The 24180-nt window shown below is 54.7% G+C and overlaps 1 protein-coding gene across 6 annotated transcripts in view; it reads left to right on the top strand.

The window, feature by feature from the left end:
• PKNOX2 (PBX/knotted 1 homeobox 2) overlaps window positions 1–24180 on the top strand; it is a 296595-nt gene that overhangs the window by 194943 nt on the left and 77472 nt on the right. For 5 of the 6 annotated variants that reach the window (XM_037134196.2, XM_037134198.2, XM_037134195.2 and 2 more), the window contains 2 exons: window positions 6299–6433; window positions 23698–23806. In XM_037134196.2, coding sequence (XP_036990091.2) covers window positions 23720–23806 — 87 coding nt within the window. In that variant the 5' untranslated portion in view covers window positions 6299–6433; window positions 23698–23719. The remainder of the gene's footprint in view (window positions 1–6298; window positions 6434–23697; window positions 23807–24180) is intronic. The other variant, XM_053659460.1, reaches the window with a different exon arrangement.

Genomic DNA, 24180 nt, shown 5'->3' with positions numbered 1-24180 from the left:
AGGAGAAGGGACTGAGCCCACCCGAGGGGAAAGGAGGGAAGGAGACAGGTGGGCTTTGCGGAGATTTTCAAAGGGCTTCTGGTGGGGCCGACGTTTCCCCAGGAAAGTAAATCCTGATGGGAAAATTCAGTGACTTCTCAACATGTAGGGCTCGTCCCAGTTGAGTTAAAAGGGATATTTGCTTTCCATGATGGATTCGCTATCACCAGTCTGTAAGTTTTGCCAGGTCTCCTGATTGCTCTGGCGTTCTTGCTCATTCATCATCCTCTCCCTAACAAACACGCATGGGGCCTGAGGCGAGGCCAGGCCAGAGCTGGGAGCTCGGGGGTGGGAACACCCGGCTCAGGAAGCTCAGAGCCCATGGGAGGATGCCTTCAGGAGCACGCAGTAATAATTTAGTGAGACACAGCCTGGAATTCATGGCTTTCTTTTAAGAGAAAGATGGTCCCAGCTATTAGGGGGACAGAAAGAAAGGAAGGACCTCCCCTGTGTGGGGTAGGGTGGCATTGACAGGAAACTGTACAGAGCTGGATCTTGAAGGACGAGTAGGATTTTGCCAAATAAGATCCAAACAAACTGTTATTACTGTCATTGTTGTGAAAGACAACAGTCACCATTTATTAAAGCTCAGTCTGTGTCAGGGCTGAGTGCTTCGCTGTACCACTAAGCGCATCAGGGGTTAGGGGCTCCCATTTTACAGAAATGCAAAAACCAAGACTGACACAGGGCACGCGGCTAGTGGGAGGGAGAGCTGAGCTGGAATCCTGCCTCGTCTGACTTCAGAGTTTTTTCCACCCCACTGCATTCTTTCTCCCACATTCACTTATTAATATTAGTGTAGGAAACACGAACTAACCCATAATTTGGCCAAAAGCTCTCAATTCAGAGACACGTTGGAATATAGAGAATTGTAATGGCTTTGACAATGAGTGATAATAACCAGATAGGCGAACTCTCCACTGAAGCGGCTAAGCATTGATTTGCCGTAATATTTTCCAGTAGTGGTTCCTTTTTTAAAAAAAAAAATTTGAGGGAGGGGAAAGGAAGGAGAAATAAAGGGAGAGAAATATGTGTGGATTGATTGGTTGCCTCTCACACACTCCCAAATGGAGACCTGGCCCACAACCCAGGCATGTGCTCTGACTAGGAATCGAACCTGCGACCTTCCCATTTATAGGCTGGTGCTCAATCCACTGAGCCACATCAGCCAGAGTAGTGGTTCTTTTTCCCATGGTAAGAATAACACTTTCAATGACCTACATGATTGTAGTATTAACCTGGGTATAAACGGAAGGCACAGAGAAATTAAAGACACAGGCCTTGTTCTCAGAATGTGTGGTGTCATTGAGGAGATTTCGATTAACACAGAAATCAGAAGTTTACAAACTAGAGTGAGATTAAGGGCCGGGCACAGGTTGCAGGTGCAAGAGGCCAACTTCACTCAGCTGCAGAAGTTCAGAGATACGTAGGATGTGAACTTGTCTTGGAGGCCTGGGTAGGACCTGGACAGAAGAGAAGACAGGGGAGCATGTGGCCCTCCAGAAGGGCAAATGGCTTGAGCAGGGGACAGAGGCCTCTGACACAGTGTGAGTTTGGTTGTGAGACAGTGGTCGCCAGACGTAGCTGGAGAAAAGGTTCAAGTCTGAAAGGATTTGGAAGGCACGCACATCCCCACTGCTGTGCTTAGGCGAGAACAGCCCTGGGTGGGCTCCGGAGAAAGAACAGACTCTTTCAGGGCTCCTCCACTAACGTGGAGGAAGGCTTGGGGGGGGTGTTGCTGGGGTAGAGACCAAGGCGGGGCAAATTCTTGAAAGAGGTCAAGGGACCGGCCTTGGTTTGGCTGTCTGGACAGAGCCTGGCGGCTCAGTCTTCACCCCTGTCCTATTCATCTGCAGACAGTGTAAGTGCCAGTTGGCAAAACAGGCGCAGCTGCTCCGAGGGGCTGCCTGCCTGTTCCCATCAAAGGTGACCTGGGAGAATGACCTGGGGTAGGCACGGGGGTGCTGATCAGAGCTAAGGAGGAAGGGCTGGAGCTGCTTCATTTCTTGCAGACCTTATGGGTACAGAAGGGACTTTACCTTCAAGATGAAGCTCCTGACTCCTTATTTGTCCCCTGAACGTCTGTCCCACCAAGTCACACAGAGCCCGTGTCTTCCTGCCCATCCCTCTCCTTTCCATCCGGCTGCTGCCTTGCCTGTCCCCCTGCCCGTCAGGCGGCCAGAGCCCAGCTCAGGATCAGGGCAGTAGCCCTGCAGGCCATTGCTCACCTCTGCGGGGGAAGGACTTTGATGGCAACAAAAGGGAAGGCCATGGGTTCTGTCTGGCCCAGACCTAAAAAGGCACAGCCAGGCCCCCTCCTTCAGGGCAAGGCGGGCTCAAGTGTGGAGGGGAAGTGGCTCGGAGAGGTGGCTGGGGTAGGAAGGGTGGCAGTGACCACGGGCAACCTTCTTGCTCCAGTCCAGCCACCTTTCTTTTCCCACAGTGCTCCTGCCATGTGACCTGCCTCCTTGTGCTGGCAGTGAGAGAAAGGACGTTACAGGCTGCATTTGTGCCTGGAAGCTTCCTCCAGGCTGCCAGCAGCCAGGCCGCTGTCAGTTCTGGGAAATCTACATGAGTCGTAGCCCTCAACCATGCCCCGAGTGGGACACTCAGTGTCCACTCGGATTGTCCTTCCTCTCTCACACAAACATTTTGTTAGTCCCCAAGTGGGGAGTTCGTGGACTTCTCTTCCCCAACATGGGTGCCTTTCCTCTCGGAGGGGCCCCGGCTCCTCAGTTCAGTGCCACCTCCGGGGTGTGGGAGGGGCAGGGGTGCCGCTGGGGCAGAAGGATGACAAAGCAGCACCCGACTGCAGCCCCGTGCTGGGAGGGAACTCCCGCCCCTCAGCGCCAGAGCAGCTGCCAGCGGCAGCAGCTCTTAGAGGCCAAAGGACACACCAGGCAGGCGGGGCTTCCTCCATCTACAACCCTGCCCCAGACTCTGTCCTGTGTCCCTGCCACTGCGACTGACAGCGAGAAGCAGCACCATTCACACATTGCAGGGTACAGATGTTTCCCCATCATCTAGATTGTGAGCACCCTGAAGACAGGCAGAGTGTGTGTGTGTGTGTGTGTGTGTTTTATCTTCATACACCCAGGCCCCAGCATGTTGTTCTTCATAGATGGAGGCTAAATTGAAGCGATTTGCGCCTGTCCAGGAAGCAGTGGGGCAGGTGGGGTAGGGAATAGTAAAACTCTACCTGGGAACAGAGGTTCCCCTGGCCTCAGACACCTGGGAAGGTTGGGGGCGTAGGGGAGGTGCACACCAGTAGGGCTCCCAGGAGTGGTCCAGCGCCCAACTCGGCGCATCACCTCTGCCTGTTCCTTGGGGAGCCCAGCCTTTAATGGCACCGGCTCCGGCAAGCACTCCCTTTGGACGGGTGAGATGTCTAAGAGCGAAGAAAGGTGGGGAGGTCGGGAGAGCAAAATGCCCAGAGTCAGAAGACGCGCTGCTTGCTGGCTGTTTTCTTCGGCCGGTGCTCAGCCTCCCTCATCCTCGTTGCCCACATCTGTAAAATGGGAACAACTGCCAGCAGGGAATGGGCATCTCTCGCACACTGCAGAGTGGACCTCAAAAACTGGTGGGACCTCCTACAAGTCACTGGTAAAATTTCTTTAAAATGACCACACCTTTAGATTTCACAGCTGCACCTCTAGCAACTTACCCCAAGACAGTGATTAAACCTGGAGCAAAGCACGGCTATGAGAGCGAGCATTGTTTCTCTATAATATAAGAAACCGGAAATATCCACAAGGATAGAAATTTGGCTGAGTGATTCTAGTGTATCCATAAATGGAGTGTCAGACAGCCACCGAGATTATAATATACATATCCTTTATATGCAGTGGTATTTATGATATGTTGCTAAATATAAAAGGCTGGTTACAGAACAGTACCTATAGTGTGACAGTTTTTTTTAAGCAATTCTCTTTTTTAAATCCTCACCTGAGGATAGGCCCATTGATTTTAGAATAAGGGGGGGCGGTGAGAGAGAGACAGAGAGATATCGATGTGAGGGAGAAACGTGGGTCAGTTGCCTCCCTTCGTGCCTTGACCCGGGATGGAACCCGAGACCTCTTGGTGTGGGGGACGCTGCTCCAACCGACCTGCCACCCACCAGGGCAGCCCGATGCTGTTTATAAGAAGAGTTTTGCTCCACATATTAACTGTGGTTATTCTTGTATCATAGGACTAATTACCACGAACCTAAAATTTCTTCCTCTTATTTGTTTATTTTGTACATTAGCATGTATTATTTGGTAAAGGTAATACAGATTGAGTTACTATATTCAAATATATAGCATTTAGCATTTAACACTGAAGAAGATATTATGTATGAGGGTACTTTGCAAACTGAAAAACTATGCAGACGTCAAACAGAGTCTCCGCCCATGAGGGGCCTACAGTTTGGGAAGAGATGAGAGATACTTGAGACCCTACTGCGTAAGACCGAAAGTGCAGGAGCTGTCAGAGAAAGATGGGCGGCGTGTTCCCCCGAAATGCCGGGGAGGCAAGACGACTCTTGGCTTTAGAGGCAAAAGCCAGAATGTTTGAGTTGAACATGGAGGAGTGGTTAGGGAGTGGTCACGTGGAAAGCAGAACTGGCAGCAGGAGAGGGGCGAGGGTCTGGAGATGGGAACTGGCGTGTTTGGAGGGGGGCAGCCAGGCTGTGGGGAACGGAGGGGAGGTGAGTCTAGAAAGGCAGGTGGGTGCGCACTGCAGGCACGTGGGCCGCTGCGCTTGGTGAGACAGTCAGCGATCGTTTGTTGGTGCCTTCTGAGTCGGGAGTCACTGAAAGTTCCGGAGGAGGAGGTGACAAGGCGGTAAGCCCACCAAGGGCAGCAAGGTCCTCACAGCTGTGTTGGCAGGCCTGGCGTGGACGGAGGCTGGATGAAGTCGGGAAGCTGAGTCCGGCTTCACTGGGTTGGGGGGGGCAGGTTGAGGGCCCTCCCTAGGTCGAGTCACTGGGAATGCAAAGGAGAAAAGACCATCTTCCACCCTGACTGGAGAGCAGTGGGAAGTGGAGGAGGGAGGAATCTGACTTGTCTCCCCAGCTTGCCACCTGGGGGGCCAGAGAACTGGATGTGGTCCACTGAACTCACAGGCCAGGCCACTGGTAGGAGGGGCGGCCAAGGCAGGCGTGGGGTGGCTGCTCTTGGAGCTCCTCTCAGCTCCTCCCTCCTAGCCTGCTCCAGCTCCCTCTCCCTGCAGCTCAGGGCTCCTTCCTCCCTGGGGGTCCCAGAGGCTGTGTCTGCCCACTCACTGCCCTGCAGGGCACACACGGATGTGCACGCGCTCACACATGCTCTCACACTCACATTCACGCCTTGGAAGGAAGGTGGAAAGTCTTGTTCAGGCGAATGTCTGAATTTCCACCTCCTCTCTGCAGCTCCCGGCCAGCTCCTCCCGTTGTCATGTCGCTGGTTAATTACATTCTTTACTGAGGCGCAAATGTGTTTTTACAGGGAGACTGAGATGGCGTTAACTAGGAAGGAGCTGTGACTGTTAAAGATGCATTTACCTCTGGTGCAGGGCTGGGGCTCCTGGCTGAAGAGGCGCCAGGTGCTGCTGGAAATACAGCCTGGGCACCAAGCAGCAGGGAGAAGTGGGTGTGAGTTTGGGAAATGCCAGGCCAGACCGTAGGGCAGCGCTGACCATCGACCTCCATTTCCCAACACCTTGGTCCTTTTCAAATAGCGAGAAATAAAATTGATTCGATTTAATCTAAAATTAAAGTCGTGTATCCAAAGCTACCTTGGGGCCACAGGCTGCCCGTGCCTCACTGTTAACATCCACTTGGGGCCCATTTCTCTCCTGACTCACCCTGCCTGCTGCCGAGGGCTCCCCTCTCCCCACCCCATCCGTGCCTCCCAGGCCCCAGACCTCTGAAACTCATCCACACATCAGAAATGGTCACACTTTCAACGCTTTCCTCTGTGTTCCCAGCAGTTGAAGACAAGGGCGCAGTATCACTGAGACCTCCCTGCCTTGTTGGGGACGGTGGGGTGGGGGGTGCAGAGGGCAGGCCGCATGGACGCCGGGTGTCAGGACACCTGACAGGAGACGACAGGGTACTTCCCGCTGTGGTGAGCCCCAGCAGCCACACGGAGGAGGGAGACCTGCAGGGAGATGATGGCAGCCGGGCCCGCAGGGCAAGTGCACTGGACCCTGTGTCCAGCCAGCGTGGGCGCCCCCCTGTTGGCCCAGGTGCCCTCGCCTCCACCTTCCCTTCTCAGAGCTGTTCCGTCTTTCCCCACAGGTGTGCTGGCTGGAGCTGACGGGAAGGCTTTCTGGCCCAGCTGGAAGTGAGACAAGGGGGGTGAGTCTCCCGAGAGCCATCCAGGAGGCCGCCAGGATCACGAACAGTAAGACGTGCTTCTTCGTCCTTTCAAAGGTAGTTAACCGCTCCAGGCAGACGCTCTTGTCTTCCAAAGGCCTCGAGACCCAGCCCCAGACACCAGCCAGCACTTTGCACTTGCTCCCTTGGAGAACACATGGGCTGTCTCATTCATTCCTCGGTCTCCTCCCCAAGGACACTTTGAGGGTGCTGCCCTTCCCCACGTGCCTCCCCTTCCTCCTGCACCCCCTGCGAACAATGCATTGCGTGGGTGCAGATGGCTGGGCTGCCGCTTTGTCACCATGGGGTGACAGCCCTGAGACCTTCACCCAGGGCGGGTTGCTAGAAGCGCAGTGCTGGAGTCTGAGTCCATGAGTCAGAGTTACGGCCCAGGAGTCTGCAGCCCACGTGGTTTTGATGAGGAACTTGGAGGGGACTGAATCCCCGGTGTTTCTGATGAACTCTGAAAACTGTTCTTTAGAATATGGAGAACGTTTTGAATAGAAAATCTCATTTAATCCTCTTATCAGATAGGGTTCTTTAAATCCCCTTAAGTAACTCCACCTCGGAGATGTGTCAGGAGATGCAGAGGTGTAGCAATCCAGTTACCCAAAACCACTCTTCTCTTTCTGGTATGCCGTGGTAGGGGCCGGGTCTCTTGTGGCGAGATTGGCCCCCAACTCCAAGGGACCCTGCCCAGGACTGTTAAGTTTCCTGTTGTCTCCGGGCCACCAGGACCTTACAGTTTATCAGCCGTCACTTGGGGGACAGTAATCTTTGCCAACATCCTCACCAAAGCCGATTTCCCCGGAGAGGGAGGGAGAGTTAACCAGAAAGGTGGATGGGAGGCCCGCCTCCCAAGCAGGTAGTTGGTGAATACACAGATATTCAAGAGGACCACCATCTGGGAGCGGCAGAATTAGCCAGTGACCACTGTCCCCTTCTTATGCCCTCTGGCTGTTAGGGGAGCTCTGTTTCAGGTGCATTAAAGTGGGACACGTGTTGCAACTTGCTGTGGCTCCTGAAGGTGAAAGCCAGAGACAAGGGCATATCTGGGGGGTCAAGGCTTCGGTGAGCATGGGTTGGGTGATGCCCACTTGGGAGACAGGCTCACAGTCTTTGGGGCCTGTGTGCACAGTGCTATTGAAAGGAGTCCACTGCAGGTGATGGCTGTGGGGGTGGGGCAGGGGGTGGGGGTGGGGTGGGAGGAGATAGGGAGATGCTGGCATCCAAACCCGCCACACAGTGCCTGGGAGCGTCGAGGGGACCCTGCCCTCCCTACGCGGTAGAACACGGGGAAGGGTGGGAACTGGTGGACGGAGTGCTAACTCCTGCTCTGGGTTCTTTCTGCAGAATTGAGGCCGGGGATGAGATAGCGGCCACCTCAATTATCGCCCCGATTCCTCCCACCCCACAGCGTGCGCATGTGCGCGTGCACACACACACAAACACACACACACACACACTCTCTCTCTCTCTCTCTCTCTCTCTGACCGCTGAGCTGTCTTGCCAAGGGAGTGCCAGGCTGGTCTGTGCTAGGAACCGAATATAGTTGACACTCTTGTTCGGATGGGTGTGAGCGGCAGGGACAATTTTTGCAACTGATACTGGAAGTGTGGCAATCAGAGGAGCGACCAGCTGTCTCACTTAAATTGTTAGCTCTCTTGCTCTCTTTTTTTAAAATCGTTTTTGCTTACATAATCCACCCCCTTTTTATTTTCTAATTCTCTCCTTGCAAAGCTGGCACCAGAAGGGAAGGGCTGGGGTGGAGGGGGTAGCAATTACACATCAGTTTGGGGAGCATTTACATGTTGCAATTAGAACTTTAAAATAAGCCTTGTTAATGATCTCCACGTGTCAGTGACACACCCGGACTGACACAGACTCTCCTGGGCCTGCCTGCCGCCCCCAAGTGAGCGGCTCGGTGGAGGCAGAGGCACCTGGGGAGACACGGGGAGGCCGGGGCAACATCTGCGTGAGCCCTGGAGGCTGGTGGAGGACAGGTATAGAGCTGAGCACCCAGAGACCGAGAATGGGGGCAACAGCTTCTCTCTTCCTTCCAGCACCGAGGCTCCGCCCCAGCCCATCTCCTTCCGCCCCAGGCACAGCAGGGCTCCGAAGGGCTCAAAGCTGTGAAAAAGGGCACCTTGACTGCTGATACCCTCCAGGGACAGGCAAGGATTTTCAGGGGCCCATTGGGCCAATGGATAGCTTAGTTCCCGAGAGCGAACCAGTGCCCCCGGGGGTTCCTGGACTGGGGAGACAGACCGTTTGTACACAGGGTTCAGGAGGAAAACGGGATTGGTTGTGCCCCAGTTCGGGAGAGACACTTTTCCTCTCACCACTCCATTATTGCGCATTCACTGACAGCCTCTGATTCCTTAGGCAAGGGCTCAGGCCTGACCAACCCAGACCCGGGCCCTGGCTCTGCCACTGGGATCCGGGGCAAGCGAGGCAACTGCAGTTTTCCGACCATCACTGTCTTCAGGTAACTGGCGCCATCTCTTTTCTCACAGGGCTTCCGTGAGGGTCCAACAGAATGATGTACTAGAAAGCCCCTCACACAATGTCAGGCACGTGGTGAGTGCCGTGGGCTGTGGGGCCCAGTCGCCCCAGCATGCTGCCTCCCACTCACGTGAAAGCTGCTTCTTTCCATGGGCACAAAGGGAGCGCAATCTGGTCTGATTTCTCATGTCCACAGCTCTCTGCACCTTGAGCAGCTCCCGAAATGGATCACAGACCCTGCCATCTCCCCATAGGGTTAAGGCCATGGCTTCAGGTCTCTGCCCCAGGCTTCAACGTCTCAGGGCCCCTCTTCCTGACACTGGCTTTTAACCAGCCCTGTTCTCTCTCTTCTGGACGTGAATCTAATGGAGTGAGCTCAGATGAGGCTCCACTTCTGCTTTTTACCTGTGAAGCGGGGGAGGTGGTCCCGGGGCTCTCTGAGCACCTGCCAGTGCTCACACCCGCACCTCTCGGATTCTCGTCTTCCCTCCGCGTCTCCATCGGCCATCTCTGAGGAAGGCCTTCATCCCTACAGGTCCCTCCAGGCCGGTCTTTGCACTGATCACTTAGTCAAGAGCTTACATTCCCTGCTGGAAACACCCACAAAATAGCTCCCACCTAGAACAGAGGTGGTGCACACCTTCCAGAACACAGAGAGGGAAGACTTCCAGAAGCAGGCCCCTCGGCCCAGGGCAGCGGCCGTAGGAAGGGACCATGGTGTGCTGGTTTGGGTGTTTCGTTGGACACAGTTAAAGATTGTGTTTTAAATACTTTACTAGAAATTTGCTTTTTTTAACCTAGGTCACATAGTGGACAGTTTTCCAAGTCAAAATAAGTAGATGTACTGCCTTAGTTTTGGCTACTGCATAGTATCCTTTTACATAGACGTTCATTATTTCTTTTAGTTATTTTAAAAATTAGAACTAAAGTCTATGTGTGAGGAAAAGCAAACATACAGGATATAAAGTAAGATACAATGAAAGGTGCTCCTCCTTTCCCAGCCTTGACCCACGAGGTTCACCATCCAAAGCCAACCTCAGTGCCAAGCTGTCTCTGATTTTAGTTACTGAATTTTTGGACTATAAGATGCACTGGACTGTAAGATGCACCCAGGTTTTAGAGGAGGAAACGAGGGGAAAAATTTGAAACAAAAAATGTGGTAAAATATTTAATAATGTAAATAGCATCGGCCGCCATCCCGTTCCCACAGCGGGCCAGACAAGCTACATTCAGACTATAAGATGCAAATTTCCTCCCAAATTTGAGGGGTACATTTTATAGTCTGAAAAATACGGTGTTCACTGGCTGATGTTTGTTATGGTGGGTCATATGCTTCAGTCCCTCCTTCTGAGTTCACGTGTCTACCTGTTAGCTCCCTACGAGGAAAGTGGGGGATCGGCACGAATTTTCCCGGCCAGTTTGTGGAAGTTGATCATGTTTATCAAACTATATTTGATGTCTATGTTTAATAAAGAGCATTATATCTAATTTAGTAAATATATCATAGGTATATATAATATAGTACATATATCATATATAGTTATGCTATTATGATAGTATATTTCATATCTTTAAGATTTAGAAGATTAATATTCTATCATGTAACTACAGTGGCCTCTGCGTTCTGAACTGTAGGGTGACTATAAAGTGGGAATACTATTCAACTACAGAGGTCAAAAGTGTGACCTAACCATGGAAGAGGAAATGAAATTTTTATAGAAACTTATGAACCCCCCAAGGTAACGGCCAACCCCCCAGTCCCTCCCATTGTCCCCCAACCCCTCCCATTGTCCCCCAACCCCTCGGGTCACACTGGGCCCCGTGTGCAGGATGAGCAGACGTTGTCTTCTGCCTCCCACTGCTTTGTTTTGCTGGAACCTTTTTATATCAATGGGTGGGAAGTCAACTCTGAGTTCTTACACGTCCAAAACACACTGTTTTCTCTTCAGACTTGACTTGCGTTCATAATCCTATGTCCAACATTTTGAAGACATTGCTGTGCCATCTTACTTTTGGTCTTTTTTTTAAAGATTTTATTTATTTATTTTTAGAGAGAGGGGAAGGGAGGGAGAAAGAGAGGGAGAGAAACATCAATGTGTGGTTGCCTCTCCTGTGTCCCACACTGGGGACCTGGCCCACAACCCAGGCATGTGCCCTGACTGGGAATCAAATCAGTAACCCTTTGCTTCCCAGTCTGACACTCAATCTACTGAGCCACACTAGCCAGGGCATCTTACTTCTAGTCTTGCAATGAGAATTTATAGAAACGTTTAATTTTCTTTTCTCTCCAAAGTCTTGAGATTTCCCCTTTACATGTCCAAGCTCGATGTTCATGGGCTCCCTTATTTTTCTCATGGTTCTCAGTGCCTGGGAAACCTCTCAGTCTGAATCACCTGTCTTGCTTCAGTTCAGGGAAACCCTTCCTCTCATTGTTTCCTTATTTATTCTGTTCAATTGCCTATTTTATTCTTTTGGAACTTCCTCTGCCCAGCACAGACCCTGGCACATAGTAGGTGCATAGGAAGTGATTACTGAATGTGTTACTTGGGACCTGGATTCAAATTGGGTCCCTATTTCCAGCTTTCTGCATGAACTTGGGCAGGTTTTCCCTTGAACAGGAAGAAATCCGACCTCGTGACCACCCAGGATGCTCCCTCTCTGCCACCGTCTTCTGCAATCTGCTCAGAGCCTTGAGGTCCCACTGCTCCTGGGACTGGGGAGGAGGGTGAGGAGTGACAAGGGAGACGGAAGCTGAGGTCAAGCTTAGGGCAGCTATAGTGGCCCGCCTCCCGCCAGGGACAGTTCTCTGAACCCTCCATTGCTTCGGCATCCTCTCAATGCCCCCCTTGGGAACTCCTCTCTTCGACCCCCTCCGAGTCATTTTTAAATGGGCTCCTTCCCTCGTGACCCCACTCTGCCAATCTCCCCTACTCCTCACACTTGCCCAGCTCACGGGCACACACAGCTCCTATCGGTGACAGGATCCTTGGCCATGACAACTGTCCCAGTGACAAAGAGACAGCAGATGCCCTGACCTGAGATGGCTAAGCCCTAAAAAGAAAGGATCAGAGAGGCCTGCCCACAGCAGGAAACTGCCCCTGCCTTAGGCCACCCTGTGCCCTTGGGGTGAGACTTAGATGGGAAGTCTCGTTTACTCCTCTTTCCACCCTGAGATTGGCTCTAGGGACAGACACCCCCTGTGCAGCTCCTCTGCCTGCCCAGACCTACCTGCTCTGGACAGAACCTCTAGATCTGAAAGACAAGGTGCCCCACTCCTTTTCCCCGAGGGCCAGGCATGGGAAGGTCCAGAAGAACAAGGGCTCAGATCCCAGGGGACCATTCTGTTCTGAGTTGGAGGATCCTAATTAGTCCCTGAGTGCCAGAGTCCACTGGGCAAAAGCGTCTTCTTTTCTTTCCCCGCTGGTCCTTGCCCTGCCCTGAGAAATGGGGTCCACCTTACTGGAGAAAGAAGAGGGGAAAGTAGAGGCACAATATTGAACTTCAAGTCCACAAGATTCTGTACTGAAGACTGGACTGTCTTCCCACTGAGACCACAGCAATAGGAAGTGAGCTATCATCACAAAAAGCAGAAGTAAGGTTTGATGCGAGTTACAATTTTCAGATAAGTTCCTGGCATTCAAAGCTTCTGCTGCTCATATGAAACTCTTCTCCTTGGTGCCTGAGGACTGAAAGGGCCAGGATATGACTAGAGGTTTCCCTGTTAGAGGCCAGAGAATGACAAGCCCCTTTTCAAGGCTGGAGAAGGGACAGCCAGGAGCCAGTGGGAGGCGGACCACAGCTCTCCTGTTTAATGGCTGCCTGCGTCAGAGGCTGTGGATGATGACCACCACCACCCTCTCCGACTGCTGCCTGGGACTTCTCCAGGCTGAGAGCCTGGAGAGGAACCTAGGACATGAGGAGACTCAGGGAGGGATTTCTGCAGGAGGTAAGGCTATGACTCCGGGAGACACGACAAAAGATGGGATGCCCCCTAAGGACGGGGTCCCCTGACTTGAAAAAAACCAGTACCACTCAAACATACAGGCTTTCCACAGATACAGCCTGTGAGTCCTGGGCACGCTTCCCTTGAACAGGGACTTTTTGCAGCTGTGGGTGGTCCCCCAAAACCACAGGTGGGGTGGGGAAAGAAGGCTAGGCAGAGATAGGAACAGAGAGTGGGCTGGCCCCACCCCACCTGGACCACCAGGACCCCTAGGTCCTGGCTGACAGGAAGGGGACCCTGAGAGCACCCTGGTCAGTGTGAGGCACGGCCCTGGCCCCAAAGCTGCAGAGCGAGCGGTCAGGGCACAGGTAGCCCCCACTCTCATGAAGCCTGTGTCCCCAGTTTCACTGCCAGGCAGCTTGAAAGATGAGATCCGGTCCCCATGACACATCGCCTTCTAGATGTGTCTTCAGCCACGTGTTCCCATCATTTCAGACCGGCCTCTCAATTTTATTCCTCCCTTCATAACCGAACCCACAGTCCAGCGAGTCTACAATCGAGACTTGAGATTTGCCTCCTTCAGCTCAACGTTCCCATCTTCGTCTCAGGAGCATCATGTAGACGAGAACCACGTTCTCACCTCCGGCCTGAGAACTTTCAGCTCTCCGTTACCACTCATTTTGGAAACCGCAGTGAAGTATTTAAACAAGTTCGTACGCACACCACTGTCCAAACGTGACTGGGAGCCAGAAACAAGCCTTTGCTGTTTAACCCGCCTCCTCCCAAAGGCACCAGTACTAACTGGTGCACGAAGGCCCCATTTGGCGAATGTCCGAATAACATCAGTATCACCCTTGACAAGTCAGGGCAGCTTGTTTCCACAGTCGGCCTGGCCCCTGAGGCTTCCAGCTTAAATCCGAACTCCAGAATCAGACTGTGCATCCCATTGGGAAGCTCTCTAGGCCTGAGTTCTCCATCCCTGGAGGAGGGGCAGCCTGCACACCTACACTCTGTCGTCGTTGAGAAAGAGCAGCAAGATCGCCTGTGTAAGAAGCTTAGTACGCACTGGGTGCCTGGGGAGGGCTTTCTGCTGGAAGCTGTTCTTAATCTGTGTTGCCGTCTCACCCCCGTCCATGTCCGCTCCAGGGGACCGGTAGGGTTTCCTGTTTTCCTCCCCCAGCGTGACCGATTGTTTCACATCTGGATGGCAAACCAGAGACATTATATCATGACTGCGCAGATATTCAGGATCTCCCTGTGAGACCACGTCCTACAGGTTCTCTTCCCCCTGGCAGGAAAGAGAAGGCAAAGCCATGGTCTTTTTTCTTTAATGTTTTATTTATTTTTAGAGAGAGGGAAGTGGAGGGAAAAAGAGGGAGAGAAACATCAGCATGAGAGAAAGAGAGATGTTGGATATTGTACCTGACCAGGGGTCTATCCTGCACCCCAGGCCTGTGCCCTGACTGGGAATCGGACGGGCCACCTTTTGCTTGGCAGGACTATGTCCAACCAACTGAGCCACCCAGTCAAGGCCAAAGCCATGGTCTTGTCTGCCCTGGAGTGTAAGGTTTAAAGGCAACAAGGACACAGGGTGGGAAGCAATTTTCCGTAACAGAGAAACGCACACCGAGACCGTTCACACCACCTTGCCCCACTCCATCTGCAGGCGAGGCTCCCAGTGCAGTGGGAAGTGGAGGCCGGCTTCATGGAAGAAAGGGGGTTTGAGCCGGGTTTCCATGAAGAGTAGTGCAGTGAGAAGGCCTCGCCGGCCGAGGAGAGGGGCAGCACAGGCATGGAGAAGACACTTCTCTAGAGGTGATCGAGGGTGTGTCTGCTCAGTTGGGGCTTGAGTGGTAGTGGCCGGGAGTGGCCTTGCTCCCCGGCATCACTTCCTCTCCTGTGGCAGCTGCCCTACCGTTCTCTCTTCCCTGGGGCTGCCTTTCCTCCCTGGTCCTTCCCTTTTTCTGTGAGCTCACCTGAAGCGCCACAGAGGCCCGAGGGGAAGGACAGGCACTGGCTGGGTAGGGCCCTATCTGGGATGAGCAGCAGCTTTCTGATGGCAAACAGCCTGGAGAGCCACTTTCTTCCACAGCCCTCACTCCTGACCATTTATTTGTCCTGGAGGAATGTTCCATTTAAAAATGGAACGAGATGCCATCCAGCCAGAGGACGTGGGACAGTCCTGCAGGGAGAAGAGGTCTGGCTGACCCTCTTAGGATCCTCTGCTTCCGGGAGAACTGAGGGCTTTGCCAGTGACAGACCAGGCAGGTGTCAGGGCTCTGTACCTCTGCGGACCCCACCAAACCCAGTCCTGCTGCTGCAGATGCTCCCTGCCCACCCCTCAGCCCCTGCTGCCCCTGCCCTCCTTCCCCACCCCGCCTCCCAGGGAGTGGCTGCCGAGCTGGCGCCTCACAGGGCAGCAGGTTCCTCCACCTGGGTCCTGGCACCGGGGCTGCTGGGCTGTCTCTGCTGAGCCCTGAGCCTCAGGGGCCTGGCCTGTTGTTTTCTCAGCTGGGTTCCAGAACAGCGTCTGCCGTCAGCTCTCGGCAAATAATAACAAACCTGGGACTCAGGCTTGTCGAGGGAGATTTCAGTCCCTGGGTTCATTTTTAGATTTGTTTCTCCGTGCGCGTGCAGACAGGAGGGCATGTGATGGTGTCTTCGGGGAGCAGGCTGGCCGGGCCCCCAGGTGCCCTGGGATTCACCCTAGGCGCCGCCCCATCTCCCCACCCCCACACTGGAGAGCCTGCCTCTGCCCCCTGATGGCTGGGGCGGCCTGGAGGCTTGAAAGGAAAAATAATAATAATTGAATAAAAGGCCTCAAGCTCTCCTTTCCCTGCACCTCCCCACCTCTCCTGCTCACGCTGTTTAGACAGAGATGAAGGGGGCTGGAGATGAAAAAGAGAGGGCAGGGCCCCACTCTTGGCAGGCAGGGAGAAGGGCTGCCAGGAGTCTGCCTGTGTTCTCCACCCCCAGGCCGGCGAAGAGGTGCCCTGACCTCCCTTCCCAGGATGTAGCAACAAGGGGCGGGGCCCCTGGAAAGGGAAGGGTATTCTGAGTGGAGCAGCACTGGCTAAAGCAGGGCCCAGCTGTGGGAGCATGTGACTTTAGGACCAGACTAGCGATTCCCCTCGGGGGTGGAGAAGCCCCCACTTCCCAGCAGATGAGAGGTGACCATCGGGGTCATGGCCACAGTCCCCCCGTGGAATCAGACAGGGGAAGGTGCAGCCCCTTCTTTATGAAAAAAAGGCAGGGGCTGGGCTCACCCTTACAGCTGGCACGCTCTCCCCACCCCCTTCTGTTTGTTGGTCTGTTTGTTTTACTTTATTTAAAGGAACCAGAGGGGAAGTGGCCAAGTTGTAAAGTGCTTAAAGAGGAGATGAGGATCTTCATCAGGTGCTGAGAGCTGGAGGGGAGAGTGATGAGAGGGCTCTCGCCTGCTCGTATGGGATTGATTCTCAGACGAGGGCGCAGCAAGCAGTTGGATGAAAGGAATTATTGTTAAGCTCCTCGGTAGGAAGATCTAATGCGCAATTGCCACTATCAGGGGGAATTAAATTGCTATTTCGGTTTGTAAAATATATCAGCGGCTTTTTGAAGCCAGAAAAGGTGTGACAACCAAAGTGGGGGTGGGGGGCTGCCATTTTGGGGGCCCAGTGTGGAGAGGCAGAGCCAGGCAGCAGAGGGCTGGGGCAGGGGCAGGGGCAGGGGCAGGGAAGGGCTCTCCCTCCTAATTCTGACTCTGGTTCACTTTTTGAAGCCAGGCTGAAAAATAGCTAAACCGGGGGAGTGGAGGGGGGAGCAGTGGCCCTGCACTCTGGGCCCTGCCGTGCTGGGAAGCTGGGAAGGGGAAGGCCAGTGGATCCGAGAGCCTTGGCGGGAAGCCATGGGGCGAGATGGGGCTCCTCTCGCAAGACCTGGGCAGGGACGAGGAGGGTGATGTGGGTCTCTGACGGCCGGCCAGCAGCCCAGCTCACCCCAGGGTGTAGTCAAATCCTCTGCCTTGTGTGACCACTAACCTCTCCTCTCTCCTATAAACCATGGGGTCTGAGGGATAGGGCATAAAATCCCCTTCCCCCAACTGGGTCTCTCCAGCCAAGCTTTTTTGCTGGGGTCAGTGAGGGCATAACTGACCCATTGACCCAGCACACAGAGGGTGAATTGTTATTCCAGATAAAGAGTAAAGAGCAAAATAGCCTTGGGGGTGGGGAAGGACAGGAGATGACGATGGCCAGCCGTGAAGGCCTTTGGGAGGAGGACTGCAGGCAGGCTGTGGGGAAGAGGCCCCCCCCCCACTCCTGGGTGGGAGCAGGGGTCTCTGGGTGTTGTGGTTTCACAGAGGCTCCCCTGCCTTCCAAAGACCACTCACTCTACAGGGCAGTTAGGGGCTGGGGTGAGGGGAGGGGGTGGGGGAGAGACTGCCATATCTCTCAGGGCACAGAAGCCCGCAGTCCTCGTCCAAACTCAGGCTGGTCCTGCTCTGTCTCTGCTCTGTTCCCTGAAGACCAGCATCACCATGATAGGGCCTGAATGCTTGCCACCTCACAGGCTTCCCAGAAAGGTAGCAAATGACAATGACTGCTGAGCGCCGTGGTAGCCAGAGGGCCTGAGTTGCCCTCTGTCGTGGTTGTCCTCTCTGCTCTGGCTGGAGTCAGGACAGAATTATTTCCCACTGAGAGTTCCAAGCAGGACCCAGAGGGGCACCAGGGGAGTGGCCCTCCTGGCCGGGACATCCTACAAGGACTTGGGCTCTGTGCCAGGTCCAATGTCCCCTGGGACCTGATTAATGGCGTGGTGGCTCATTTTCAACTGGTGTAGCCAGCCAGCCTTTAGGACAGTAAGGAGCCTGGGGATCTGACCCCGAGAGTGAATTCTGCTCACTGCTTCTCCGCCCGTCCGTCCTGCCTGTGGAGACAGACAGACACAGCCGCCCCTCCACCCCGGGCTCCCACACCACACTCCGAGCCTCGGTTCCTCAGCTAGAGAACTCCCACTTGCCCCCAGCACTCCGAGGTCAGAAGGACGGTGGGGGAAACAGGTCCACCGGCCACTGTGTTCTGTCACCTCAGGCACCTGAGTGAAAAGTCACAGGTCCAGGGTTTGTGGGGGGTGCTCCTGGGAGCTGACTCTGCTCCCCATCATTCCTCAAGGACCCTTCGCTTTCCCGTCATTTTGAGACATTTTAACCAGACCCCCTCACATTTTAGAGCTTCCCAAGCCACAGGGGCGTCCTCTCGCTCGCCCCGGTCCCCTGCGCCCTCCCCACGCTGGTCGCTGGTCCCATTTCCTCTGTCACTGCCCAGTGCTGACTCCAGGAACCCATGTGCAGGGACCACTGAGCTCCTTCCGCTTGTGATTTCCAGCCCTTTCCAGGTTTTGTGAAGAGACCTGGGTGGGTGTGTATCTGTGTGTGTTTGTGCACGTGTCCCTGTTTCTTTAGATAAATCCACAGAGTCACAAGAAATTAGTGACAGGTTGACACCATTATTTGAAGATTCATCACTCTGAGCTGCCAGCACAGGGGACTTAGCCAACTCCTTCCCACCACCACCATTTCTTTTCCAGGCATAATTTATAGCGGTAGGGTGCTTTTTTTCCAAAAGATGAATAGCACACTATCAGCAGCAGCTGTCTCTCATTTTTATTTGTTTTCAAATTTGACTCAAAGTCCAATTCTCTACACATCCAAAGCTGTAAATCCTGAGGCGACTGATTACACGATTTAGTAAACAGGTTATATTACATAATGCAATTAGAGTGGGCTCCGCGGCGCCACCTACAGGCCGCATGCCGGAAGGGCGCTGGGCCCGAGAGACCAGCATTGTGGACCAAGCTCTCTAGGTTGAAGGAAAATAAATGGCTTGCGCCAGGTTGAGGCGGTTGCTCCGGAGGGAGAAGTTGAAGCCAGCCTGGTTACTAATGCAGCCTTTTGGTCTCTGCTGCTGAGTTCATTGTGTTATTCCAGCCTCCTGCAAATCTGCCTAGACGTCAGAACCCCAGCCTGGGCAGCTGCTCAGAGGGGCTGGTCTGGGTGTGGGGGGAGCAGTGGTAACCACCTGGGGGCTGGGGGCTGAGGTGGAGGACGGCTACCTCGGACCTCAGGGGCCTCCACCCCTCACTCTCAAGCTGCACCCCAACTGTTTATGGTCCATTCAGCTAAGCTTGTGTTCAGTGCTAACCACGGGCAAAGACTTTTCAGGACATTCTGGTGAAATCCCTCATTTTGCAGTTGGAGAGGAAAAGTGACTTGTGCAGGCCACACTTAAGTGGCAGAGCTGGGCATGGAATCCAGATGTTTGGACCCTAAGCACAGGCCCACATCACGGGAGTTTCCAGATTAGGAAATTGAGGCCCAGACAGAGAATGAGACTTCTGCAGCCTCTGCTTGTAGCAAGGGAAGGAAAATAATGAAAATACTGCTAGTGTGTCAGAGGCAGAAGAGAAGGGTTCCTAAGGGACCCTGGGCAGTGCCTCTCAGCCGCAGTGCTGGGGAGGGAAGGAAGGAAGGGAGGGAGAGAGGAAGGGAAGGCTGGCCCAGGACCAGTTCGCCCTCCCCCATCCCTCTGCCCTAACCCACAACACTCTTCAGATGAATTAGACTATGGGCCTCAAGGATTCTGGGTCTTCCAAAGCGTTTTGGTGAGAGGGGCGTCACATTCAACTGAAAAGAGAAGGGACTGACTTCCCCGGGAATAAGAAACTGGTCCAGAGGGGAGGGGCTGGATGAAGAAAGCAGGACTCGCAGGGTCCCAGAGGGTGGAGGTACTCCCCTCCTTGTCCTTGGGCCCGTCGCCAGTCTGGAGCAAGGGGGTAGGACAGTGGAGAGCCAAAGGGCAGCCAGTCCCATCCTTCCCTCTCCACTTTGGTGGGAGGCCCTGTGGACTCAGCTAAGGTCCAGAGCAGGAACAGATGCTACGGGGGCCAGCTGGCCAGAGAGTTCCCAATTAGAGTTTGTTTCTCATCCTTAAGGCCCTGAGTCCCCAACCCCAGGACCCCAGCCCAATTACTGGGGGCAGCATTAACCCCTCCTGCCCCCGCAGTTAATGGAATGTTAATTGGTCTAATGGGTTTCATGTCAACAAGTCCTAATGAGCTCCTTCCTAACGAGCTTGGTCTTTTGTTTCTAAGCCTGTTTGTCAACAGGCTGCAGTCTGGGCTCCAGCCTGAGGACCTCACTTGCAGGGCTGGGGGAGCTAGAGAACTGGGGAGACAGAGCTGCCCATTCCTTCCTCCTAAAGCTGTGTCCTCCCTGGCCCCTCCCCCACCCCAGCCCACACAGGCTGCCTCACTGGTTCCCCCCACCCCCACCCCTTGCTGGAAAATGGCATTTGTAGCTCCTTTTGATGGTATCAGTGACACAAATTATTTCTCCTTGGATATCATGTGGGGTTGAGTGTTGCATTAGGGTGTTTTTTCTTTTCCCTCCTAGCTGTCACATAATAAAGGTTTTGGGCATTAAAAGCAATCTTTCCACACGAGCCTGTCCTCCATGGGAAGTTTCCCTGTGGTGAATGGCTCCTGGCATGTTCTCCCTTTGCAGCCTTGGCTGTGCTCCCTCGAGTGCCCTGGTGTCTGGTGTCTGGTAACAGGGCCGGGGCCTCTGGCCAGGGCAGCGCAGCCTCTCCCAGCCCCCAACACGGGCTCCGAGGCCTCCTGCTGCTCCCCTGCCTGCTCCCAGAGAAAGTGTGGGAGGGGTGGGCTTCTCCAAAGGGCTGGGCACCCAGAAGTTGCTCGAGGGGCTCCCCACACCCCAGCTGTGGGGTCTCGGGCAAGACAAGTCAGATCCCACATTCTTCTCCAGACAGTTCCACATCGCCCCTCAAGCCCCAAGCTTAGATGGTGAGCTTTCCCGGGGATGGGGCAGTTCACGTGTGCTGGGAACTGGTGAAGTAAAGAAGGTGGGCACCTACCCTGGCCAGGTGCCCAGACGGCTGGAGCGTCATCCTGTGCACCAAAAGTTTGCGTGTTCCATCCTCAGTCAGGGCACATACCTAGGCTGCAGGTTCGATCCCCTACCAGGGCACATACTAGATGGGGGGTGGGGACCGATCAATGTCTCTCCCTTTCTAAGATAAGTAAATATGTGTCTTCTGTGGGGATTAGAAGAAGAGGAAGATGGACAGCAGGTCTCTGCAGTGCCAGGTGACCAAAGGCTGTTGTGTCTGAGCGAGCAGAGAAGGAAACTTAAGCCCCTGATGAAAAGGCCTTCTGTTCCCCTGCAGGAGAAGCCCTCAGAGGAAAATGGGGAGGTGGCCTAGTGGCCTGTGGTGACCCAGGGGGGTGGGGAAGGGGGGGGCATCTGGGTCCTTGGAAAATTTTCCTGCGTCCTCTGAGGCAGGGGGCTCCAGACTGAAAACCTGCGCTCAGCCTCGCAGGGGCTGTTTCTGGGTGCAGCGCACACTCCCCACCCTCCTCACCCCCAGGCAGGGTGGCCCCCTGCTGCTGCAAACGTTTCCAGGGGCAGTGACTCTGCAGTGACCTGACCTCGCAGTCCTTGGACAACGAACAAAAGAATGCAGATTAAAGGCTCCTCCCTTCAGCCCAAATCCTCCTCTCTTTGCACTTCCTCCACTTTGCCGCCTTTTTGTCCTGGAATGAGGATACAGAATGACCCAGACCCGGCGGCTTTGGAGGGAACTAGTAGTTGCCCCTAAAACCGCCTGTTGAGCTCCCACCACAGATTCTGCCCCCAGGCTCCCTCTGCTGGAGGCTACTGGCACTACAGCCCCACAGAGGTTCACTGGCAAAGGAGCATCTGACATCGGTGTCCCCAGAAGGGATCTGCCTTCAGGACCTGTAGGCCCAACAAAATTTACCTCATCTGCCAGAGTCCCAGGAAAGGCTGGGCCTAACACCCCCCCCCACACACACACCCCTATTGTCTTTATTCCCTCAGGGACCAAAAGAGAGAGATTCCGCACCCATTCAAATTTCTCAAAAGCCGTAATTCAGGAAGTTCGAAAGGACCCTATACTCTGCTTAAGGAGCCTGTATCTTCTTTTCTCTTCTGGAAACTTCCACTCTGCCCTGGCCTTCCTGGAATGTTTACTGCCACCCAGAGGGAGGCCTGACACGTAAACAGGCATCAGTTCCCTTCCCAGAGATGGGGCTCCTCTCAGGGCCCCTTGGAACCTCTTTGCGAATCTGGGTGTCAGTGCTCAGTGAGATGGGGTGTAGCTCTGGTGCAGATGCATCCTGGTGGCCGCCTTTTACAGTGAGGCCAGCGGGGTGGGGAGTAAGCATCGGAGGCTTTGGGGAGTGACTTTCGGTCCACACTGTCAGCACAGGAAAAGCGGCCTCGCCATGCGCCTCCCGACCTCTGTTCCCCTTTCCCCTCTCCTGCGGGACTGCCGCCTGCCGCCACTCACAACGCGCCTTGCAGAGAGAACCTGGCCTCCTTGCATCTGCCGCCCCCCCACCCCCGGTGCCACTCCTTGCACACGGCTGACATTGTTGGTTTTATTTGAGTAACGCCCTGGACTTGCGGCGCTTTCACATGTGCACTTAGGGTCAAAGCACAGCTGGCCCCTTGGAGACTGGGGTCAGCCCAAACTGACCTCCCCTTCCTGAAAAAGAACCCCCCACACACACATGTACCACGTGGTGCCCTGGAGACCCCCCTTTATTGGGCAGCCCCAGAACACCATCAGACTCCCCCAGAATTCAGGCTGTGCACCTTCTGAAAGACCCTGGGGAGGCAGGGTGGGAGGGGGCCAGTGAGGAGAAGGATGTCTGAGTGCTGGGGTCACAAAGGTCTTCAGCTCATCACACCCTCTCCTGGGGCACAGGTCCTGCACCCACAGGAGCTCTCTGGTGTCTCCAGGCCCCACAGTGACAGGCCTGTATCAGGAAGCTGGCCTGTGGTTTCCAGCTCTAAGTATTTCAGGGCACCTGCTGAGCTAAACAACTCTCTGGGCATCCTGTTACCTCCGGGGGCACTGCCAGGTTGTCTCCACTTACAGCAGCATGTTCTGGGTCAAGCAGAAGGCTTGAGGTCCAGCAGGGCAGCTCACTGTCCTGTTGTGGGGTGGGGATCAGGGATGCAGCAGAGCAGACCAGGAGCTGAGAACCTGGACACCTGGGTTCCATCCCGGTTCAGTAGCACCCTGACCCCCAAACTCCCCTTGGCCTCCATCTCTTCCTCTGTAAGAACGGGAGGACCACTGGGCTCCGGTGGCCCCTGGCCCTGCACAGCTATCACTCCACATGGAGCGACGCCGCAGGAAAGGCTCCCTCCTGCGCCTCCATGTGCCCATAATCACAAACACGCACATAGAAAGACCCACAGGTGCTGGGGGCTCCCCACGCTCTCAGGTATTGCCAGGTCACCGGGGGCAGCCTCCTCTACCCTCCAGTCTGAGAAGGGGACCAGAGCCCCACGTCCCTTCCCACCACTAGGGGGTGTGGTGAGCACACCTGGGAGCGGGCAGAGGTGGGGAGTGGAGATGGGAGGGTGAAGGCCCAAGGCCTCCCTGCACAGACAGTGCCCCTGGCTGGACAGTGCCGCTGGCTGCTCAGAAGGCCTGGGACTGGGAAAGCAGCCTTGTCTTTACATGTGCCCTGTGCTGCCACCAGCCATGCCCCTGCCCCCTCTCCTCCCCACCCAGCCCCCACCCCTAGCTGGTGCTAAACTAAGCAAGGCTATGTACAGGTTGTCTCACATCTGATTTGAATATCGTTTCTTTCAAGTCACATCTCACAGCAAGCCCCTCCCGGGCCTCTCCGTGTAGCTCCCAGTCGGTCCCCTGAAGGGCTCTCGTCCCTTGCTGTGTCCGGTCAGTCCAGGTGGCCCAACCTGAGAAGATGCCCACCTGCTGGTTCCCGGGCTCCCCGTGCTCAGTATTAACATGTGGCCCCGTTTCTCCTGCCACAGATCCTTGATGTGAATCAATCCCATGATGCAACATGCCTCCCCAGCCCCAGCTCTGACGATGATGGCCACGCAAAATGTCCCTGCCCCACCCTACCAGGACAGTCCACAGGTGAGTGAGTCCCCACCAATCGACGGGAGGGGTGTGTCACCTGGCAGGGGCCAGGGGCAGGGCCCGGTGCACTCTGGGCCCGTTCCTGTCAGGCCTGGGGAGGCCTCAGGCTCTGGGAAGAGCCCGGCAAACGCAGACCCCAAAAGAGAGTGGTTGCATTTGACAAATGCAGGGTTCAGATCCTACCTGGGTAACTCGCCAGCAACCAGAGCATCAAGCCTTGGCACTGTCTCCACCGTGTCTGCTTCCGCTCACAGCAGCCTTCAGACAAGTGCTCCAAACCCCTTGCTTGGGGAGGAGTCACAGCCAAAGGGAGGCTGCCTCCAAGTGTTTGGGGGAACTTTTTAATAAGAGGCTCCTTTTGCCCATTCAGC

Source organism: Artibeus jamaicensis, unplaced genomic scaffold, assembly GCF_021234435.1.
Source record: "Artibeus jamaicensis isolate MK-2021 breed Jamaican fruit bat unplaced genomic scaffold, CSHL_Jam_final scaffold_660, whole genome shotgun sequence".
In the NCBI taxonomy this organism is placed as follows: domain Eukaryota; kingdom Metazoa; phylum Chordata; class Mammalia; order Chiroptera; family Phyllostomidae; genus Artibeus; species Artibeus jamaicensis.
Note: the sequence above shows the minus strand (reverse complement) of the source record. Positions and strands in the feature narration are given on the sequence as shown.